Source organism: Abramis brama, assembly GCF_963993115.1.
Source record: "Abramis brama genome assembly, chromosome: 15".
Taxonomy (NCBI): Eukaryota; Metazoa; Chordata; class Actinopteri; order Cypriniformes; family Leuciscidae; genus Abramis; species Abramis brama.
The window spans coordinates 10,071,233-10,092,170 of NC_139977.1; the positions used below are offsets into that span (position 1 = coordinate 10,071,233).

General features: G+C 37.8%; 3 protein-coding genes across 16 annotated transcripts in view; 2 read left to right on the top strand and 1 right to left on the bottom strand.

The window, feature by feature from the left end:
* Positions 1-702: 702 nt before the first annotated feature.
* Positions 703-11,474, top strand: cldn2 (claudin 2). Of its 4 annotated transcripts, XM_084138250.1 has the most exons (5): positions 742-851; positions 1,358-1,438; positions 5,271-5,428; positions 7,122-7,274; positions 9,280-11,474. In XM_084138250.1, exon 5 carries the CDS (start codon positions 9,335-9,337, stop codon positions 10,148-10,150), a length of 816 nt encoding a protein of 271 aa, XP_083994376.1. In that variant the 5' UTR covers positions 742-851; positions 1,358-1,438; positions 5,271-5,428; positions 7,122-7,274; positions 9,280-9,334; the 3' UTR covers positions 10,151-11,474. The 4 variants fall into 4 exon arrangements, with proteins under 4 accessions (XP_083994378.1, XP_083994375.1, XP_083994376.1 ...); XM_084138249.1 differs by lacking the exon at positions 1,358-1,438 and having other exon boundaries at positions 734-851; XM_084138251.1 differs by lacking the exon at positions 742-851 and having other exon boundaries at positions 1,358-1,443.
* A 621-nt stretch (positions 11,475-12,095) lies between these two features.
* rbm41 (RNA binding motif protein 41) lies at positions 12,096-18,546 on the bottom strand (the record flags this gene model as incomplete). 11 transcript variants are annotated; one of them, XM_084138242.1, is made up of 8 exons in its annotated part: positions 12,096-12,407; positions 14,196-14,343; positions 14,971-15,446; positions 15,539-15,743; positions 15,867-16,068; positions 16,476-16,592; positions 17,189-17,300; positions 18,383-18,546. In XM_084138242.1, the coding sequence occupies 7 exons, from the start codon at positions 17,194-17,196 to the stop codon at positions 12,217-12,219; spliced, it is 1,347 nt and encodes a 448-aa protein (XP_083994368.1). In that variant the 3' UTR covers positions 12,096-12,216. The 11 variants fall into 11 exon arrangements, with proteins under 11 accessions (XP_083994368.1, XP_083994364.1, XP_083994371.1 ...); XM_084138238.1 differs by having other exon boundaries at positions 15,867-16,033; positions 18,383-18,535; XM_084138245.1 differs by having other exon boundaries at positions 15,867-16,033; positions 17,189-17,334; positions 18,383-18,535.
* Positions 18,080-20,938, top strand: part of klf8 (Kruppel like factor 8) — a gene marked incomplete at its 5' end in the record, with an annotated part of 61,875 nt that continues 59,016 nt past the window's right edge. Inside the window, one exon of the mRNA XM_084138247.1 lies at positions 18,080-18,364. Within this exon, the coding sequence (XP_083994373.1) occupies positions 18,080-18,364 (285 nt within the window). The remainder of the gene's footprint in view (positions 18,365-20,938) is intronic.

The following is a 20,938-nucleotide window of genomic DNA, read 5'->3' on the forward strand; positions in this document are numbered from 1 at the left end:
CTAATCACCTCAAGAGAGGGAATGGAAAATGTTGCACATGTTGCTTGCCAATAAATAAAGAGTTGTCAATTCATGATACTTCCTCATCTCTTAATTTTTTTAATAGGTAAGGGCCTACTTAAAATACATTGTTGTTAAGAATAGTAGGCTATTATTTATCTCTGTGATCGGTGACTGTATTGGCAAATACTGCTTCCAGTGATTGGTAATCGGTGACCAGACCCCAAAAATCCTGACCGGAGCACACTTAGGTGAAATGATTTTGAGACGATTGTTTGATTTTGCCTGAAAAGAAAGGGGTTTTGTGAATGTAGTTTGAAGATTTGGCTTTGTGTTTAATGTTGTAAGAAAATGGGTGAATGTTTAAAAAAAAAAGTGTCTTAGCCGGGTCGGATTTTGGACACCGTATCTCACTCCTGAGAGACTTCATTGTAAAGATTTGAGGTGTTATGCCGAATTCTGTTACCCACCGAATTATGTGACCCTATAGTATTTTATTGTATATTTTATCTTATTATTCAGTGCAGTACCACAAAGGTATGATGTGAGGACAATAATTTAGTGGCATAAATGGGCAAAAATGCCCTGTCACAAGCTTCTATTGTTTTTTCTGGTTTGTGGTTGACCCTCCGGTAAGAGGCTGGATTACTGGTATAATCTCATTACAGTGAGGTGATTTAACTGAGATTGAGTCAAGGGGTCAGTTGAAACCGGTTCAAACTGTGTACAGTATGTACACACACACACACACACACACACACACACACACACACGCATGCTGCTCTGTGATATTGGCCTATATTTCTGCAATGGTACAGACTATTTGTTGTATTGACGACATAATTAAACAGGTAGGCTACGCTTAAATATATTTTATTATATAAAATAATGTGTAATTGTTTGTTGTCTATTAAATTCAAATGTTTTTGTTGTTGTTGTTTTTTAATAAAACAACAGACAGCATAATGAATCAAACTTGTTTTTCATTTTGTGCTTGCCATGTGGCAAATAAGTGATGGTTGACAAAATTTTGGTCTATACACTGATAACGTGTGTAATCCTTTGGCTCATACTTGTACAAGAGAATATTATGTACTAATTTATTAAAATGCACTATTGAGTTTTAACTTGTTTTAATATATCACACTTTCTGTTTTGCTTTAATAGTATGCTGTATTTTTCTCTCAATTAAAAACAAGTATTTTGTTTTATACAAATTTATACAGTTAGGTACGCTAGTTCCAGTCATTGAATTTGATTGGTGATTGATTGGCGCCAAGTCTTTTTATGTGTGTATTATGATAATTGAATCATTCATTTATTCTAAACCGATTCGTTCACTCACTGATTCATTTAGCAACGCCGTGACTCAGTTGTGCTCCTCGGATCTCCTTTGGCGGAGAAAAAAAAGACGACATAACGGACAATATTGAACAATGTAAGGTACTTAATATTAACTTATTGTTTATTGAACTGTAGTATAAAATAAAAGCAAAAGATCCACACTGACTAGCAGTCGTGCTGTTGTGATGGATGAGATTTCTGAAATGGAGACATTAACGTTACCGTGTTCAGTGGTCAAAATGTCATTGAAATCTCAATTGTTATTAATTATAAATAAAAACGGGGACATTTTTGTATGTTTTATTTTTTTGTTTTTTTGTTAGTTTTTTTGTATGTGGGGGGTTCCATACTATTTTTAATAATTAAATTGTTTAACTGACCCTAGCTGGTTTTAATGCAATTCACCAAAAATCATACTAGGAAAAATAGTAATAGCATGTAGGCCTGCTCAACTGTATAGTGTATGAACTTTATAGGGTTATTCGTAGTTAAAGCTGTGACTGTTGTCGAGTGCATAACGTCCCAATTCGCCTAATTATACAATGTACTAAAAGTATGTACTGTTTTTGTGAAGAAATAGTACATACTTTTGAGTGTGTAGCAGAAGAGTAGGCTTGCGTTGGGATATAGGCTACTTCGTCATAAGTGTGTCATCAACGGACTGCTCTAGGACCGTGACTCCTGTCACAGTTTAAACTGCCCTGTCAGTCAACCTGTCACAGTTTAAATCCTCCGCATTCAATTTAATTTAATTTCCTACAGTTTCGGAGAGAAATGTAGTAGCAAGTTTATCTTGCCAGTCGTGGGTCTTTCATGCGGAGACTCTGCTCATGTGTTTGTAATTTGTGCATTTAAAAAGTTAATGACCAAGCGTATCTTTACAAAAGTTCACAATGCCGTTGCAGATGAAATATAATGTGGATAATATTGAATATCTTTTCGTCAGGTTATATGCTGATTATTAATCATTCAAACCCCTTTATCTAAACATCAGTCTCTACTTTAACCGTCGGTCACGCACGTCATGTTTGTAGATTTTTTTTAAACACATTTTACTCATGTTTGTTGTTCTAATCGAATCTTTGTTCAACGCGCAATGGGTTGTGGGCAATATTAGCCATTAAAGTGTACGGATCTGCACTACGGAAAAAATTCCATACGGAAAAAGTTTACCTAGAAGTATACTTTGAAATGTAGTGGTCAGGTTACTAAAATGAAGCAGCCTGACGTATGCGGCCAACAAAAGTGACCTCCGGAGAACGCAGCCATCGAAATGAGACACAGTTAGGCCTTGTCCACACGGACACGGGTATTTTTATAACCGTGACCTTTTTTTACGCGGTTCGGCCGTTCGTCCACACGGAAACGCAGTATCAGGTCACTGAAACCGGACATTTTTGAAAACCCCTGCCAGGGTGAGGATTTTCAGAAACGCCGGTTGCAGTGTTGTCGTGTAGACAGTAAAACCGGGGTTTTTGCCTTGCGACATCAGAGTGTGCGCCGTTATCCGCTGTATTTTGACGTCAGATTGTGCGCCGCTGACTGCTTTGTTGACGATTTTGTGCAATGGTGGACGTAGCCCAGATATTGCTGATAATAACTGTGCTAACAGGGCTTATAACATGTATACAGATACATGCTCAGTTCTCTTACTATATTGCGGAACAGAGGTGTCAGAATGCAATTCTACGCAGGGCACTGCTAATGACAACACTCCCGCGACACAGACCCCGCCGCCACCATCGCCGGTTTTGGACGAGACCCAGTCGGACCTCTAGTTGGTGGGACAGCTTTGAGAATGAAGTGGTTGTTGCTGAAGAATGGAGAGAGAATTTTCGTTTGTCGAGGACATCGCTGTTGACTTTGAGTGAGCTGCTTCGCCCGCACATTGAAGGGCAGACAACTGTAATGAGATCGCCTGTCAGTGTTGTCAAAAAAGTTGCCTGCACACTGTACTATTTAGCAGACGAGGGGAGATTACGCAAGACGGCAAACGCCTTTGGATTATCTAGACAGGTGGTGTCGAAAATAGTAAGGCATGTATGTGAAGCAATTACTGTCCACTTGGGCCCTGTGTATATACAGTTACCTGTCACTGAGTCCAAAGTAAAGGAACTTGTAGCGGGGTTTCACCGAGCCCATGGCATTCCTCAGTGCATTGGTGCCGTGGATGGGACCAATGTGGAAATAAAGCAGCCATCTACAAATGCTATGGATTACTTGAACAGAAAGGGGAGGTTTTCTCTTAACATACAAGCCACATGTGACTACAAATATTCATTTATTGATGTCGTAGTCAAATGGCCAGGTAGTGTCCATGACGCCCGTATGTTTGCAAATTCAATGCTGAACACACATTTGAAAAATGGCACGATCCCCTCCTCAAAAAAACTAATTTTAGAACATGAGGAGTCCATTCAGTTTTTCTTCTTGGGGATCCAGCGTATCCTTTGCTTCCCTACCTGATGAAGGAGTATGCAAATGGGGGAAGCACTGTTCAGGAACAGTATTTTGGACTCTCCTTATGTTGAGCCAGAATGGTTATTGAATGCGCCTTTGGCAGACTGAAAGCACGATTTGGAGCATTGAGAAGGGCAATGGACATTAATCTAAATGACCTTCCCTTTGTCATCTATGCCTGTCTTGTGCTCCATAACTACTGTGAGGCCACCAAGGAGACGATGGATGAGAACAGAGTCAATGAGGCAATTCAGCATGACAAGGACAACCAGCCAGACACACAGACTTATTTCAGAGCCGACTGCATCACAGCAGAAGGGAAAAGGGTCAGGAGAGTTCTTACTGAATTTCTTGATCCATAAAAGGGACTTCTATCTGTTGGCCACTGAGGCCACAGTCTTCTCTGCCTAGTACATGAGGAGGGTGTGTTACATGCCAGTCAAACCTGCTTATGGTCTATAAAGTGTAATCCTGAACATGTGAAAAACTGTTAAGTGCCTTAATTTAAAAGTTGTTGTTTTGTTGCAGGAAATCAATTAAGGCAATTTTATATGAAAATTATGTATGTGGTTGTCATGTCCTTGTGAGTTTACAGCATCTACAGTTCATAGCATTGTCTTGTTATGTTAAATAAACACTCACTCAGACATGTACAATTTTCAAACTCTTTGTATTGAATACATTCTTCACATTGTTGGGTCTGTTTCAGCACAATTTAACAAATTAACTTCAGGAGCATTACCAGTGTCAACAATGGTAACTTAAAGAATAAGCTACTGGCATGACCTGACCTCATAACTGGTCAGGTCATAACAGCAGGCGAAGCACTGCTACTTGGGCGGAGTGATTTGCTCGCAGCGCCTGAGAAGCCCCGTGGTGAAGAGCAGAGTTCGCTCAGAGTTGGAGTAAATCACTCCGCAGAAGTAGCAGTGCTTCGCCTTCTGAGAATATAGTTCCCAGTATGTATACGGTTAGAAGATGGCTGTGTCTCATGTGACCTTGTTATTTGTACACGCTGTGACTATACAAATCACAACATGTAAATAGGAAAATGTTGGCGTTATTTTGTCACTTATTGGGAGCAGTATGCTAGCTGGAGCCGTTTACCTCCAGTCTTTGTGCTAAGCTAGGCTAGCAGTGGGTGCGTCAGACAGTGTTACGGCACGCACGGAGATGAAAAGGGTATGTATGGAGTCGGCGTGTTCCTTTAATAACTCAAGAACAGTTCATTCAGTCCTCGTGCATGGTGGACCAGAACATTGAATTATTTCAAATGAACATAGATCTGTTTAACATAAAGATTAAAATATGACATGACAAACTTCAAACTCATGAACAGTTCATTCAGTGCATTTGCTGTTATCAAGTATTAAGGTTGGTGCTTTAGAAACAGGGGCAAGTTCTTCTTTCTAAAAATAAGCTTTTCTGCTTTTTCACAGTGCAATCTGTTTCTTTTACTGTCCTAGACATTGGATGCAGCACTGAACAATCGTTCACTGTCGGTGCTTGTGCACGGTGCACACGAATAGTTGCGTGCAGTTTGCGCAAAAGATGGAAAGCGATCTTGATTGACACACCAGTATTGAAGAGGATTCTCATTTCTTTCAACTGGGATTTCTGCGAGGTAGGCATCCACTTGTGGTATGGTAGGGTTAATCCTAAATCCATGTGATAAATTTTCTTTCAGAACTTTGTCGAACATGTCACACAGACTGGGTGCATTTCATTGTCCTTGCGTGACTTTTTGGCTTTTGGGTTGTCCTCTGGGTGGCGCACTGCGTCTTTTCCACCACTTTCGTCGCTCAAATCCAGCTGTACTTGCAGCATCATGCGTACTGCCTGCTTTTTGTCCGTATCGAAGTAGTTATCTTTGAATCTTGGGTCTAACACTGTTGCGATACAATAAAGAGGTTCTGAGCCCTTTTTAGCAAAACGCTTTGTCACCGCGTCTGTTAGTGTTTTTTTTTTGTGGTTTTTACTCCCTGGTCAGTTTCAAGGTCCTTGCTCAGTAGCCGCTTTAGCGCAACAATTTATGGAATAACATCTGCTGCAGATGCTCCAGATGCACTCATCTCCCTCATTAGTTGCTCAAATGGGTAAAGAATAGACACTGTGTTCTCAATTAAACACCAATGATGGGCAGTTAATGTCACAGGCAGAACATAATCTGCACTATAAGCCGCAATTGCTTGCTTTTGATCCAAGAGGCTTCTCAGCATGTAAAAAGTACTGTTCCACCTTGCTGAAGAATTTTTGGTTGCATTCCCAACTGAATTTGGACACTGTGTAAGCGTGAGTACGCAAGAGGGGAATACTTAAAGTGGCCTACTATTCGTCTGCATTTTGCTATCACGTCAGATATGCTCCGTTGACATAACACGTGATTTAAAGCACCGTTTTTGAAGACTGTACATGTGTGAACGTGCTCTACTATGTAAGAACGAGCCTATGATTGAATCTGGTAATACATTAATTAAAAGAAGGTATTACTCCACCACGTGCGTGACATCATTAACCAACGTGGATGAACGACCAATTTGCGACAATATGGTTTCGGGAAACAGTCGTGACTAGCTAGTTGATTTCTTCAACGATGCATCGCACTACGGTTGTTAAGCAGCGAGTTAAGTCGTCGTTCGGGAAATGCACCCCAGGATGCTTTTTCAGATGGCAGATTAAATTGGATGTGTTGAAATTCTTAGCCGTGCTACCCCCCTCTTGATATTTCTGCTGAACACTCATTGCAAATGGCGATTTTTTGGTCTTTATCCGAGATTTTGAAAGAGGCCCCGACCGCAGACATTTTTCCGAGACTCCTATTCAGCGCGCATTTCTCACGTGAATGTTGAGCAATCACTCACGTGATTTACAAATTCCCCACCCCCGATCCACATCTGACAAACTATATTTTATTTTGTACAGATTTAATTTTGTTTTGGTAAGTATTTCATTATTTTATGTTGAATATGCAACAGACATGCAACTCATTGCCTTTAAGCAGTTAATTAATAAACCGGTATCAGCCTTTTTCATGCTTTTGCTGATATGCCGATGGTTTTAAATTAATCAAACACCGGCCGATAAATATTGGTGCATCCCTAATATATATATATATATATATATTTTTTTTTTTTATATATATAAAATCCAAAACATCTGATAACATTTGAGTGAATTCCACACTGCTGGAAAAAAATAACACTAACATGCTAGGATTGACATTGTCCTTTACCATAGTGGCCTTGTTTTTGGGATGAAAGCAGAAAAGGTCAGTTTTGGGGTGAGTAACGAGTAAATATTTAACTTATCTTTTCCAGAGGTGCCTGTGTGTACATGACCAGGGGCAGCTTCTAATATCTACATCACAACAGAGATGTTAGGATCACAAAAAGAAGGACTGTGGGAACACACATCCACACATGAGTGAATGAAGCACCACTGGAAACATCTCACCCGTTAACATATGTAGTGTAAGTACACTCGCATTACACTTTAGCATACTTTTAAAAAGAGTACTTGATATGGAAATAATAAAATAATATACTTAAGTGTGTATTGAATATAATGTTTTTGCAATTTAAGAGTGCTTTTTAAAGTAGGGCTTATGTACAACTTTATATGTGATTTCATAATTACTTCTGTTGTCTTTGAAATTGAAAAGTGTACTGCTGAATGTTCTGACAAGCATTGACACTTGTATGTCATGTAGAAATATACTTGAAATTACACATTTGTAATTAAATTCAATTCGATTTCACTTTATTAATGGAATTGTCTCCCAAAAATGTTCTCCCATCCCACAGCGTTTACTGTCTCACATCCGTACACATCCACATCAAGTAACAAAACGCAATACAATAAACGCCACTTAAAACAAATACAAGTATGTAAATACATAACCGGCTGCAGTGCATTGATTTAGTCCTTTCTATTTTTCAGAACCCTAGATTTACTTAGACTACCAAATCTGATTTATTAATTTTACAGTCCGATGAACAAAAGATTCCGAAATCTGCTCACTCTAGCATATGCTACTCTTAAGTCTTCTGTTTGACGGCAAAAGTTGATATTCCTCATACAAAATATGAGAAGGGTCAGACATAAAAAGAAGTTTCTTAAACTTCTTCTTCCGAACCACCCTCCAGAGATCAGATGTGCTCCTTCAGTAGTTACATTCAAATCCAGACTCAAAACACATCTGTTTAGCTGTGCATTTACTGAATGAACACTGTGCCACTGTGTGTCCGACTGATTACACTGTATTTTATTTCTGCATCCTACTTTTGATTCTAAACTCAAATGGCACTGAAAATTGGATAAGAGGCAAACATAAATTACTTAATTGGAGAAATTGAGAAATGAAACCATGCTGATGACCTGGGTCTGTGGTGGAGTAGTGAGTTTGATGTGTCAATTAAACTCGAGGTTCTGTGGGGTGCGGACTGATGGGGCAGTGAACCCAAGGATTCAGTCCTAGAGCTCCAGTCCGATTTTAGGGAAAAATCGGGTCTATTGGACACGTCAAATTGATTTTTAGGCGCGTCGAAAGATCACCACAGACACAGTACATTTAACATGTGATAATCTGAATATATGATACAAAATATGATACAACAGTGTTTTGCCAGTTTATCTCTTTTAATTATTTTTATAACTGTCTAAATTGTTAAAAGGTACCTAAGGGGGATTTACTCATGATGGTCAAAGGAACACTGTGGTGATCAGTATGGGGATACTAGTCTGGTGGGTTTAGTTAATCCACGGTATTGTAGTGGGGGAAACCCTGAGGGTCTGGATAATCAAATTTGTGAGCAAGTTGTGAGTGCTCACCTTTTTCAATTGAGGTGAAAATTGATCTCTCTAAAGACGTCTAGAGTTATATAGGTGTACCGAGGGAAAAACCACAGAAAAGACTGACCATCATGGGAAAACCTCAGAGTATCCACTGTACGTCCGGCTGACTGCACTGTATTCTTCCTTTTGATTCTAAGCTGAACTCAAATGGCACTGAGAATTGGGTAAGAGAGAAACATAAACCACTTAATTGGGGAAATTGAAAGATGCAAAATAAGATACACCGGTGTTTTTCCAGATGAGAAGTTTATTCTATGTATCATCTTTTTACTACTTTAATTCATTCCTTTTATAACTGTTTTAATTTCCCTTGCTTTTATTTTGTGCTTATTTTCTATGCAAAGCACTTTGAATTGCCATAGTGTGAAATTTTAATTCCTTTCTATGTAAAGCATTTTGAATAACCGTTTTAATTTTCCTTGCTTTTATTTTGTGATTATTTGTATTCCTATGAAAAGCGCTTTGAATTGCCATAGTGTATGCAATGTGCTATATAAATAAACTTGCCTTGCCTTAAATGTTAAGTTAACTTTAAATGTAATATTGAATAACACACTGCAGTTAAATTATTGAGAATTAAAAATTATTAAAAAGGCTAAAGTGAGCTGTTTTCCTTTACAGTGATCAAGCAGAAGTGTGTCTGACTTTTGGAGAACACATTCATTCAGTGGGAGACATGGCGATAGCAGCGCTAGAGTTGATGGGTTTCTTTTTTGGCCTTTTTGGCATGCTTGGGACCCTGGTAGCCACTCTTCTGCCATATTGGGCGACGTCTGCACACGTTGGCCCCAACATCGTGACGGCAGTGGTCAGCATGAAAGGTCTGTGGATGGAGTGTGTGTACCAGAGCACTGGAGCCTTCCAGTGTGAGACCTACAACACCCTTCTGGGTCTCTCCACTGATCTACAAACAGCCAGAGCCATGATGGTCATCTCGTCCATCTTCTCAGTCATGGCCTGTGCCGTGTCCACCGTCGGCATGCAGTGCACCGTCTGCATGGACGGCTCTTCGATCAAGACCAAGGTGGCTGGGGCAGGTGGTTCCCTGTTTCTCCTGGCAGGGCTTTTGGCGTTGATCCCCGTGTCTTGGAAGACCCATGAGGTGGTCCAGACCTTCTACATGCAGAACATGCCAGCCGGGCTCAAGTTTGAGATTGGCGACTGCCTGTATGTGGGTTTGGCTTCTTCGCTCTTGTCCATGCTTGGTGGAGGGCTGTTGAGTGCATCCTGTTGTGATGATTTAGATGGTAGCAGGGGAACCAGACGCCATTACCCCTACCCTGACCGCACCGTCCCGCGCGGACAGCCCCTTTCCATGCCTTACCATCCAGTTACTCTACATTCCACCACTAACCCCAACTTTACCAACAAGAACCAGACCCTTAACAGCCATACAAGCACTAGTACCCACTCCAATACGCCCGCCCAGGATCCCAGGAAATCGGCTCGGCAGAACACAGCAGCCGGGTATGACGTCACCGGCTACGTTTGAGGATTTGCACTAATCTGTGCAGTCGTTTTGTACCGTTTCTCCTAAAAGCACTTAAGTGATTAATACTTGAACCATCAAAAGACTCTTATAATGGGTTGGATTGTTGGATTAAGGCGCAAGCAGAGCGGACACATTCCCAGAGAATTTGACTGAACACAATATGAGGTGCTTTTTGGTTTCGGTCTCACATTGGACATTTCTGTTCTTTGTTTGGAGGTTCAAAAATACTAAAAACAGCAAGATGATTTTCAATATGAATCGACAGGATCATATGCTAACATGCAGAGCTAATATTTGACAATGACTTTTCAGCTGCCCTCTTTTATGAAGCACTGGATCATAACTGCACTTAAACATACAAAATGCTTTTGTAGTCACATGTTTTTTGCAACATTGACTGTTTTACACAGTTTGTTTGAATATTTTAATATGACAGTAATGTTCACTTTGTCAAAATTAACACATCTATATGCACTCACTTTGAGCTCTAAATGATCATATTCACTTTGTTAATAAAGTTTTGGGTTGTTTATTAGTCTTTGGCTCCAGACTCTAGAATAGAGAGGCTAGCAGTTCAAAAACACTATGTTCCTCTTCTCTTAGAAACTACGAGAGAATTTTAGAGTAAAAATGTGAAAGGAAGACGGTAGTTTTAAGTCAAATTAAAGTGGGAGGAGTTTTCAAACTGGGTCCGAGGATCTCCAGGGGGCGCAAGTCTGTTCAAGAGTTTAGAGAAAAACGTTTTTAAAAAAATAAAAAAATAAAAAAAATAAAAAAATTAAAATAATAAACAAATCATTCAGAAATTAACCTTTACAGTACAGTACTATAGTGAGTAGAAATGTAATGTAATAATGTAACATAATAGGTCACAAATTATTGTCAAATAATATTTTACACATTTATATTTTTGACTTTTTAATAGATGAAAATAGCTTTCTTTTACGTTTAGGGACAGAGGTCCCTCGCACAAGGATGATCAAATTTGGCATTTAAAAGAGTGAAAACCCTAGGCTATGATTTTCTCAGGGTAGAATAATAGAAATTCTTGATACAAAATAATGCAAAATCATTTTAAATTCAGCATCAAGACGTTAAAATTACATATTTGTGTGAAGGAAAAATATTTTGGATCTTGTAAGTGGTCGTCATTTTCCCTTTAGTTGTTCAATTTAAATGGTCTTGCATTGTGATTGATTTATTTTTAAAAATAAAAATGTCCATTGTAGTAGCTAATAATATGGTCTTATAAATCGTATATATGATTTTTGTTAACATTTTACATAAATTGCTGGCAGTAATTGGATCATCATTCTATTTTACTAAGAATAAAGAAGAAAAGAATATAGTGCCTTTTTAAAAAATGATTTCATCTTTGTAAATTTCATGTAAATTAGCATATCCCTGGGGTGGGCGCAGCTCGTGATTGGGTGGATTATCCTACTGAACTATTTGTTGTTCTTCAAATGAAAGAAGGGGTTATTTTTGTTTCATTAACTACCCAAATATATCCTTACAGACACATACAAAACAATATACTGAAGCCTGTGTGTTACACGTTTATGCTAAGGTGAGGTTATCACATAAACAAGTGCTTTACAGTAAAAGCACTCCAACTGAAACTCAAGTGCATTGATTTTAACCCCATTTTAATGTGTAACTATGTGGGAAAGATAGCATAGCAAACATGGCACTGAAATGTAATTGGTTCTTTTGCGGAGTCCTGTACTTGCAGGGTTCATTGACTGCGAGCACAACCTTGCATATATTTTAGAGAAGCAAAAGTAAAACATCTACACATAGCAACAGCAGATAGTAGTATCTAGATAGTGTCACTCTGCTTCTGCTGGTGACTGTTAAAGAACTGTTCATTTTGGGTTTATGGTGACTTTAGTAATGGAGAAAGAGTGGGATCTGCTGGTCAACAAAAGAATTACAAATATACTTTGAGACATTTGTTTTGGGATTTATTTAAGAGATTCACAATGTGACATTATTTCCAAATAAACAGCATATACAATTGATTATTTACAAAAAAACGGAATGAAAAAGCCACTTAAATACATTTAGGTGGGTTTCTCGTTGCAGGACTGTTCATCTTTTTGTATTGAAGAAGGGGTGTTGGGATCTACAGAGGATCCATCAGTCTGTGCATCAGTCTCTTTATTTCTCTCTCTGCCAAACTCAATGATCAGAGGCTTTTCAAGCAGCTTGTAGCCATTTAACAAGTCTAGAGCAGCTTGGGCGCTTTTGACATCTGTGAAACACAGAAGGCAGTTAATCCAGATGTTACATAGCATACTGTACCAGCAACTGTGTACTTATGTGCCCAGATGCGTTATATGAAGTTCTGCATTAACTAATATTCACCCAAAAATGAAAATTCTGCCATCATTTACTCACCCTTAAGTTGTTTCAAACAACTTTCAATTTCTTCTCATTTCAACCACTAGCTGTCAATATTAGAGGTCGACCGATAGTGGATTTTACTGATACCGATAACTAGGTTGGACCGCACTAGCCGATAACCGATTAATCAACCGATAGTTTTTAAAATGGATTCTGAATGAAAACAAACATTACACATAAAATAGTGCTGAACTTTATTACAAAAATTGAAAACAGTACTGAACCATGAAAATGTACTGAACTTTTTAAATATAAAAAAATATTAATATATTAATTATACCTTGATCATTCATGTTAGTTCATGGTGCATTAACTAATGTTAAGAGATACAACAATAAAATGTAAAAACGTATTAGTACATGTTGAAATTACCAATGAACAATACTTTTATCAGTTACAAATGGACATTATTGTAAAGTGTTACCATTTCATATAAATCCAAACAGTCACGCTTACAGATCTTTAAATATCTACACAAAGACCATAGCACTGAAATTAGACACATATGTATATTATATGTATACTTTCATACTTTATTTGCCTCTATTTTAGAACACTTGATTATCTAATCAAATTAACAAAATATGTATTACAGTGACGATTAAAAAAAGAACTGAAATTGAATGTGTTTCTGATTTGTTTATATGTGTCTGTCGGCTGCATGACGATACAATTTGCTTTCTCATGACAAGCTTTAAATAACTTTGCTGCATTACAAATGGATAAAAGCGATCAGCCGGACATAAACTAATGCAAATAGATGGTAACAATCGTGACATTAAACATTTGGGTCAGACGCTCAAGGTACTGCTAATGTTAGTGTCCTCTCAGCCTCGAAGGCAAATATACTGCTGTTCTTTCCCTACTAATGCTGCATCTAGTCAACAAATGAATTACTTTATAATGATATGAAAACATGTACTGTAGTGTACTGTATATACCGTTTCATTGACTTTAAAATCCGCATTGGAAATGTCCCTCCCTCAGCCTCGCGTGTCAAAACAAACTCCATGAGGCGCCAGTGATATTTTATTTCGCCTCTAGAGGTCGCTCTCGTTCTATATAATGACAGCAGACCCTTCTCAGTCGCTCCAGTAACGGACACAATCTGGAAAAACTGTCGCTATGGATTTTTGCAGATTGTAACGGTCACTTTGTGTTTTTGGGTTAATATGGGGTGAAATGGGAACTGCGCATGTGCGTAGAGTGTCAGTTGTAGATTTGACGGGTGATGAGAGGAGATAACCGCTCTACCGCTACTCTTTCTTTTATTTCCTTTTATATTTTGTGACCAGAGTTGGATGTTTGTTTGTATAAGTTACTTTTTCTCACTCGATCCCCATGTATGCGGACGAGTGTGACGTTTAAGTAATTGTATTAAACACGGGGAAAATACGCCATCTCTCGTCTCTCGTGCATCTTTTCCTCCGACACCTATTGTTTTTTTCTTTCTGGGCCACATCCCAACTTTGCGTTACAAGATAACCATTGGTTCCAGCAATCAGTTATCAGTGTCTATTCATCGGCAAAACTGATCAATCGGTCGACTTCTAGTCTATATTACATACTGCACCTTTAAGCCTGTATGGTTGTTTGTTATGGGAAATAATATAGCACAATGGAGTCTTTCTCTTACCAGAGAGTGTAATGAAAGCCTGGCCCTTGAGTCGGCCAGTCAGCAGGCGGTACAGAATGGGCTGTTTGTCGTCCCTCTGAAACCTTGAAAAAAGAGAAACCAGCTGAGCCACTGTTGCCCGTGGACTCAGATTCTTCACACACAGGACCTACACACACAAGAGAGACACAAATGTACTCGGATGTATAGAAACATCTTTGCATGCACTACCATTCAAAAGTCTGGGGTCAGTAAGTGTTTTGTTTTGTTTTTTTCAAAGAAATGAATACTTTTAATCAGCAAGGATGCATTAAATTGATCAAATGTGGCAGTGGAGACTTTTTACATTGTTACAAACATTTCTATTTCAAATAAATGCTGTACTTGAACTTTCAATTCATCAAAGAATCCTGAGGAGGGTTTTTTTTTTAAACACGGTTTCCATAAAAAATTAAGCAGTACAACTGTTTTCATAATTTACAGGAATAATTTACATTTGAATTAATATTAAAATAGAAATGGTTATTTTAAATTGTAATAACATTTCACAATATTACTGTTTTACTGTATTTTTGATCAAATAAATGCATCCTTGGCAAGTACAAGAGATTTTGTCCAAAAAACATTACAAAATCTTACCAACCCCAAACATTTGAATATAATATAATATATAATACAGCCCAACTTTTAAATGATATTATAATATATTATAAAGATTTCTTACTAATTCATTATTTCTTTCGTAAACATTTTGTAACATTTCTAAAGCAGGTATGTTGCTATTATCCTCACTTACGTTGGATGGATTTCCTCTCTGGTAGTTCTTAAATCGGGGAATATTCCGTATATCCTCTTCTGTCTCACGATTGTTCTTGATCTCTTCATCTGAAATTTCCTCTATCCTTCCACTTACTGTAAGGGGCCCATCATGCCCTTGGACAAAAGCTGCACTCAGTGAGCCAATGGACTGACTAACTGTCATTTTCATAGTTTTAACTCTTTTTTCATGAGACTGTGGTTGGAGGACAGTGTCTGATACAGGGCTTGAATCCTGGGATACGTGTTGGTCTTTGGATGGGCTGGAATCACAGACCGCGCGAGTTGATTGGTCAGTTTTAGAGCTTGATGACTTACATGGGATATTAGTGACAATTTTTGGTTGAGGAAAAGTACTAGCAACATGTTTGTTCTGGCCTTCAAGAAAGTCTTTATAGAAATGGTCCATTGTGATGGCAGATGTCGCCCCCTGCTGGCTGACCAGTGACTCTTCTTCTGTGAATAGAAAAGACAGCAAAGATAAAAAAATAAAAAAACATTAAAAAAAACTCCTACAGCTGCTACTTAGTATTACTTTATCCTCTAACCTTGATGGTAAAGGGCAGTGAGGAAGCTGCAGCGGTCACTGCCGTGGAAAAGAGCCTTTTCGATCTCCATCTCCCTACGGGAAAGCGGCCGACTGCTCGAGAAACGCTGAGGTCGGGACAGCAGCTCCGCATGTGCCACCATTTTATCCCGGATGGCCTGTAGGCGCATATTCCTTGCCTCTGGTGCCACACAAACCCCTCTGTCCTGTAAAATAGTGAATTGAGTGACATGGCATTGAGTGACCTACAGCCTTTACATTTCTCACTTTCCTTACAGTTCAAAATCATTCAGTTTAGAATCCACGTAATGTTAAAACTGAAAAACGACCTTCCAAGAGCTCTCCGGCTGGTTCCTGCATCTCCACAGCTCTATTTCAGCTTCTGTAAGGCCCAACTCTCTAAGAGCGGCCAGTTCCTGATCCCCGTCCTGCAAAGCCTGGAACTGGGACAGACTCCTCACACCGGCTGCCTGTTCCCCAAAAGGCTTGTATACTGCTGCTGGAGCAAAGCATTTCTTCTTAGCGACACACCTACAACAATGATGTGAATGAGGAAATATTTCATACATTATGTAAATACACTTTAAACAAATAATATGAAATATGTTGCACATATATTTATTTAATAATCATTGAAATAAAAACAATATAATACAATTGTAGATTTAATTGATTATAAAATACATGATTTTTTGGGCTGAAGAGAGGAAGCCTTTTTTTAGGCCGAAACCCAGATATGAGTTCGCATTTTTGCACTTTCAGTTCCAACGTCCTGATGTCAATGGGTTTTTGGGTTCAGTTCATCTATAGCCTATGTTTAGATTTTTACTTCTGGCGATTATATTTTCAAAATTCATAAAATTTGTCAGTTACTGCTATATATGTGTGTACCAAATTAAAATCAATTATAAAGCCATGCTTAGTTATGAGAAACTGACTGTTCAATGTTTGCATCTGTATCCAGTTGCTGCAGCAGCAGATTGTGTAGTTGTCTCTGGCCCTCTGTCTCCTGTTCTTCAGGGATGGGCACATCATCACAGGCATGACGTGTAACCCTAAAAATCACAAAACACATTTCTGTCAACTGTTTTTCTACTCTCTTCAAAATGCATCCTGATTTTTTTTTTTTTTTTTGTGCAAATCTAATTATTCTTGTTCTTTTAACCAGCATAAAATAAAGACAGTGCATGATAAGACTATCATGATGTGCAAGTATAATATTTTTATTACAATATCCATTTTTGGATTCGTTTTTCTTTTATTTAATCCTGCGTTCATGAGGAAGAAAGCTGAAAATGTCCAATCACTTTTTTATTCTTTTTTAAATATTAAATATTTAATATGCTTGATATATATATATATATATATATATATATATAAAATTATGAGTTTTAGTTATATTTATTTCCTGTCTCAGAAAACGCCAGGTACACTAACCACCATCCAACAGATATAAGTTAAGCGTGTTTTCTCATCATTAACCCTTCACAAATGTAGCGTGGCTTGCTTTATCAATACAAGAGATTTCTGCTCATATTTAACATGGCTCTGTGGGAATATTTATTATAATGCGGTCAACGTTCACGTAGTTTCAGACCTAATTAACTTGAAAATTATAAATAAAAACTTAAAAAAATAGCCTTTCGCTTACCGCTTCATGTTTACACCAGAACCTCACTTCCTGTTTCAACAGAAAGGAAACGTCGGTTGAAAGGATCATGGGAAATGTAGTTTAAATCAGTCGAGCAAATCTCATTCTTGCTCTGCAAATACCAACACGCACATCTGTGTCAAGACCTAACGGAATGCAGAACAGTGATGTGGTATCAACTTCAATTACATTTGACCGTATATTGATCATATCAAAACCAACATTCATAAACCAATTTAATATATGAGGTTTCTGGTTGCAATAAACAAAATTAGGCTAACAGACATCCTTGTCTTGGTTAAACCTGGATAGAAAGTGCTTAGCATGGAAAAATACTTTTAATTAGAATTAAAAATGTCCATCTTATTTGTAATGATATATGTATTAGGTAACAGCCAAACATTAATACTTATAGTAAACCTAGGAAATGACAGATAGTTTGCTTAACATCCCTTTGAAGATAACATATTGCTTTAGCTGCAAAAAAACAGGGTCTGCTTGCATAAACCGCTACAAGTTAGTCATCAAGGCTGTTCATAACTTTTTTTGTGTCAGTAACATAAAAACATAGATTGGTCTAATTTGATAACAAAAAGTAAGACTGTCTGTCCAATAACTAACTGCAAGTGGATCATACTAGATCTTAAGTCACTGGCTTCACATAATGGCTGTGTTTATGCAACTTTTTATTATTTTTTATGTTTATGCAACTGACCCCTCACTCACTAACCCGCACTGACGTCACAGCCATGAGCACATTAACATATGATCGCCCACACTAATGGGCCGCCCATGGTGAAACCACAAGGAGATTAATATTGTTTCTAAAAAATAAAATAAATAAAAAAAGGAGGAAGAATCCGGTGTTATTTGTGTGTATCTAGATTCTATATGTGGGGTAAATCCATCAAACGTTGTGCCATTCCCGGCTGTAGGATCGAGCCCGCGTCTCTGCACAGCCTCCCAAAAGATCCCAACATCAGAAACGAATGGCTGAAGTTTCTCTTTACCGACATTCCCGATCGTTACAGTCCGACATTAACGATCTGTTCAGCGCATTTCAGTCCGGACTCTTTTGTGAACCTGTCACAGTTTAATGCAGGCTACGCCAGTAAACTCTTATTGAAGGAAGGGAGAGTGCCGACTATATTTGACCCGGCACCAAACCCGCAAACCGTAAGTAAGATTTCTTACTCTTTTTTGTTTACATGTGAAGAAGTTGGCAAGTGATAACAAGTGTAGTCAGCATACAGAACCCGTACGTACACTAACGATAAAACACATTGTAAAGTGCTTTGCTCCTTATCGCTTCATGTTTCCCATTGTACAAGAACTTCCTGTTTCAATAGGAAGTGAGTGTACGTGAAGAGGATTATGGGGAATGTAGTTAAAACGTACGGAAAAGGTAAAAGTTTGAGTGATAGCCTAACTGACATGACGGTTATATAGAAGCCCTTAATCTTATTTTTTTTTTTATCATATGGTATTCAAACGAAGGAAAAAACAACAACAACAACAACAAAAAACACAACTGACAGGTTTTTGAGACACTATAAGCAATTTATTTTGGCCTTGTTCTTTTCTGTATCACATTTGTTGCAATATTTTATTCTTTATTTAAAATATTTGATGCTGCTTTAAAAACAGAGTAGACCTACTAAGTACCCTGTTGAACATTACTTTTAAATGCATGCCCATATAGGCTATAATAGAGTATGATTGCATTTATAATTTTAATGTTACACTTTTTGGTAACATTAAATTATATTGAACATTAAAACATTGAATAAAACATTGAATTATAACTAAAAAAGTTTATGCAAACTAGCTTTTGTAGCTTAGATTTCATAAATTGGGGCAGAATGAGTTTGTATTTTATATCAAAAGAAAGCAAATAGGAATTGTAAATAAATAAATAAAAACATACATTATAAAAAGCATTATGCATGATCTAAATTTAATCAGAATCCCCTTCTGTCAAAAAACAATTCATGACAATGCATGACTTCCCGTTAAGAAAAAAAAAAAAAAAAAAAAAAAAAAACCTTTTTATATATTTAAAGTATATTCAATCACTAAAGTATTCTGTGTGAAACAGTATTCAACAATAAATTAGCCAGGATGTATTTGTGGCGGAAATTCATCAAACAACATGTGCAACATAGTTCATTCCCTCTCTTAGAGGTGATTAGGAACAGCTTAAAGCTTAACAAATATACCATTCCTGTGAAATAAATAACAATAGTAAAAAACACTGTCAAGTCAAGTCACCTTCATTTATATAGCGCTTTTAACAATATAGATTGTTTCAAAGCAGCTTTACAGTGATAATAGGAAATTAAAGTAACAGAGATTGTTTTGGCTTTACAGCAGCTCTAAAATAAAGTTACTGTCCAGCTAAAGTTAGTTTTGATTGATTCACTTCCATTGCAAAGATCATTAGTTATTAACTTAGAAAACAGAAAACCCCTAAAGTGCTCTGGCCCTCTCATTCGCACAACAACAGTGCCTGGTGGCTCGAGAACGTAAACCTTGAAATAGATTCCAAGGTGCAAGCCTTAAAAAACTTTTTTTTTAAATCTCTGCGCAAGCTTTAAAAACGCAAACCTGTGAAAATGCTGATGACGTCCACATGCGTATTACATGTTTAGTCTATAGGAATGTGCGTTTGAATATGTGCGCAGGCGTGTAGTCTTTCTTTACAAATTGACCTCAACAAATTACTTGTCCGGCCTTAAAATACAGAATTATTTATCGCTTCAGCATAGCCACGTGAACCGGAACTATTTTAACAACGTTTTATCTGTACAGAGGTAAAGGGAAGGAGAAGGGGGCCTTCACAGGGGAAAGACTAGTTGACACTTCAGGACTGCGTTGTTGTCATGTCTGGGCACAGGTCCTTCATCAGATCTGGATACGTGGATCCGGCAGACTGCGGTAAACCTCGGGATAAACAGAGAGACTAATATTAGCGTAGACGCCATTCTTTTTATGATGTAACGAGTACATCAGGATTTATGGGAAGTATTCCCGGTTCCGGCTGACCTAATCCATGCAGCCTAACATTGGATTATAGAAGTTTATAATGTGTTATGTGTATGCTAGGCCAAAAAGATGTGTTTTGGGTCTAGATTTAAACTGACAGAGTGTGTCTACTTCCCGGGCAATGTAAGGAAGACTGTTCCAAAGTTTTGGTGCTAAATAGGAAAAGGATCTACCGCCAGCAGTCGATTTTGAAATTCTAGGTATTATCAACTGGCCGGAATTCTGAGATCGCAATAGACATGAAGGACTATAATGCGTTAAGAGCTCGCTCAAGTACTGGGGAGATAAACCATTTAGTGCTTTGTAAGTAATCAGCAATGTTTAAAAATGTATATGATGTTTAAAGGGTTAGTTCACCCAAAAATGAAAATTCTGTCAGTAATTACTCACCCTCATGTTGTTCCAACCGCGTAAGACCTTCGTTCATCTTCGTAACACAAATTAAGATATTTTTGATTAAATCTGAGAGCTGATCACTCCTCCATAGGTTTCTATGTGATTGAAACTTGCTGGCCCAGAAAAGTTATTAAAGAGATCGTTAATATAGTCCAAGTGACTACAGTGGCTCAATCTTAAGTATATCAAGCGACGAGAATACTTTTTGTGCGCAAAAACAAACAAAAATAACGACTCTATTCTACTATTCATTTCCTTCTCTCTGGGCCTCTAGTTGGTTCACGTAGTGTTTTGCGCTGTGCGTCTGTG

What these genes read in the sequence shown, in the direction of transcription:
- cldn2 (XM_084138252.1), top strand. Translation starts at nt 9,335, where the DNA reads ATGGCGATAGCAGCGCTAGAGTTGATGGGTTTCTTTTTTGGCCTTTTT.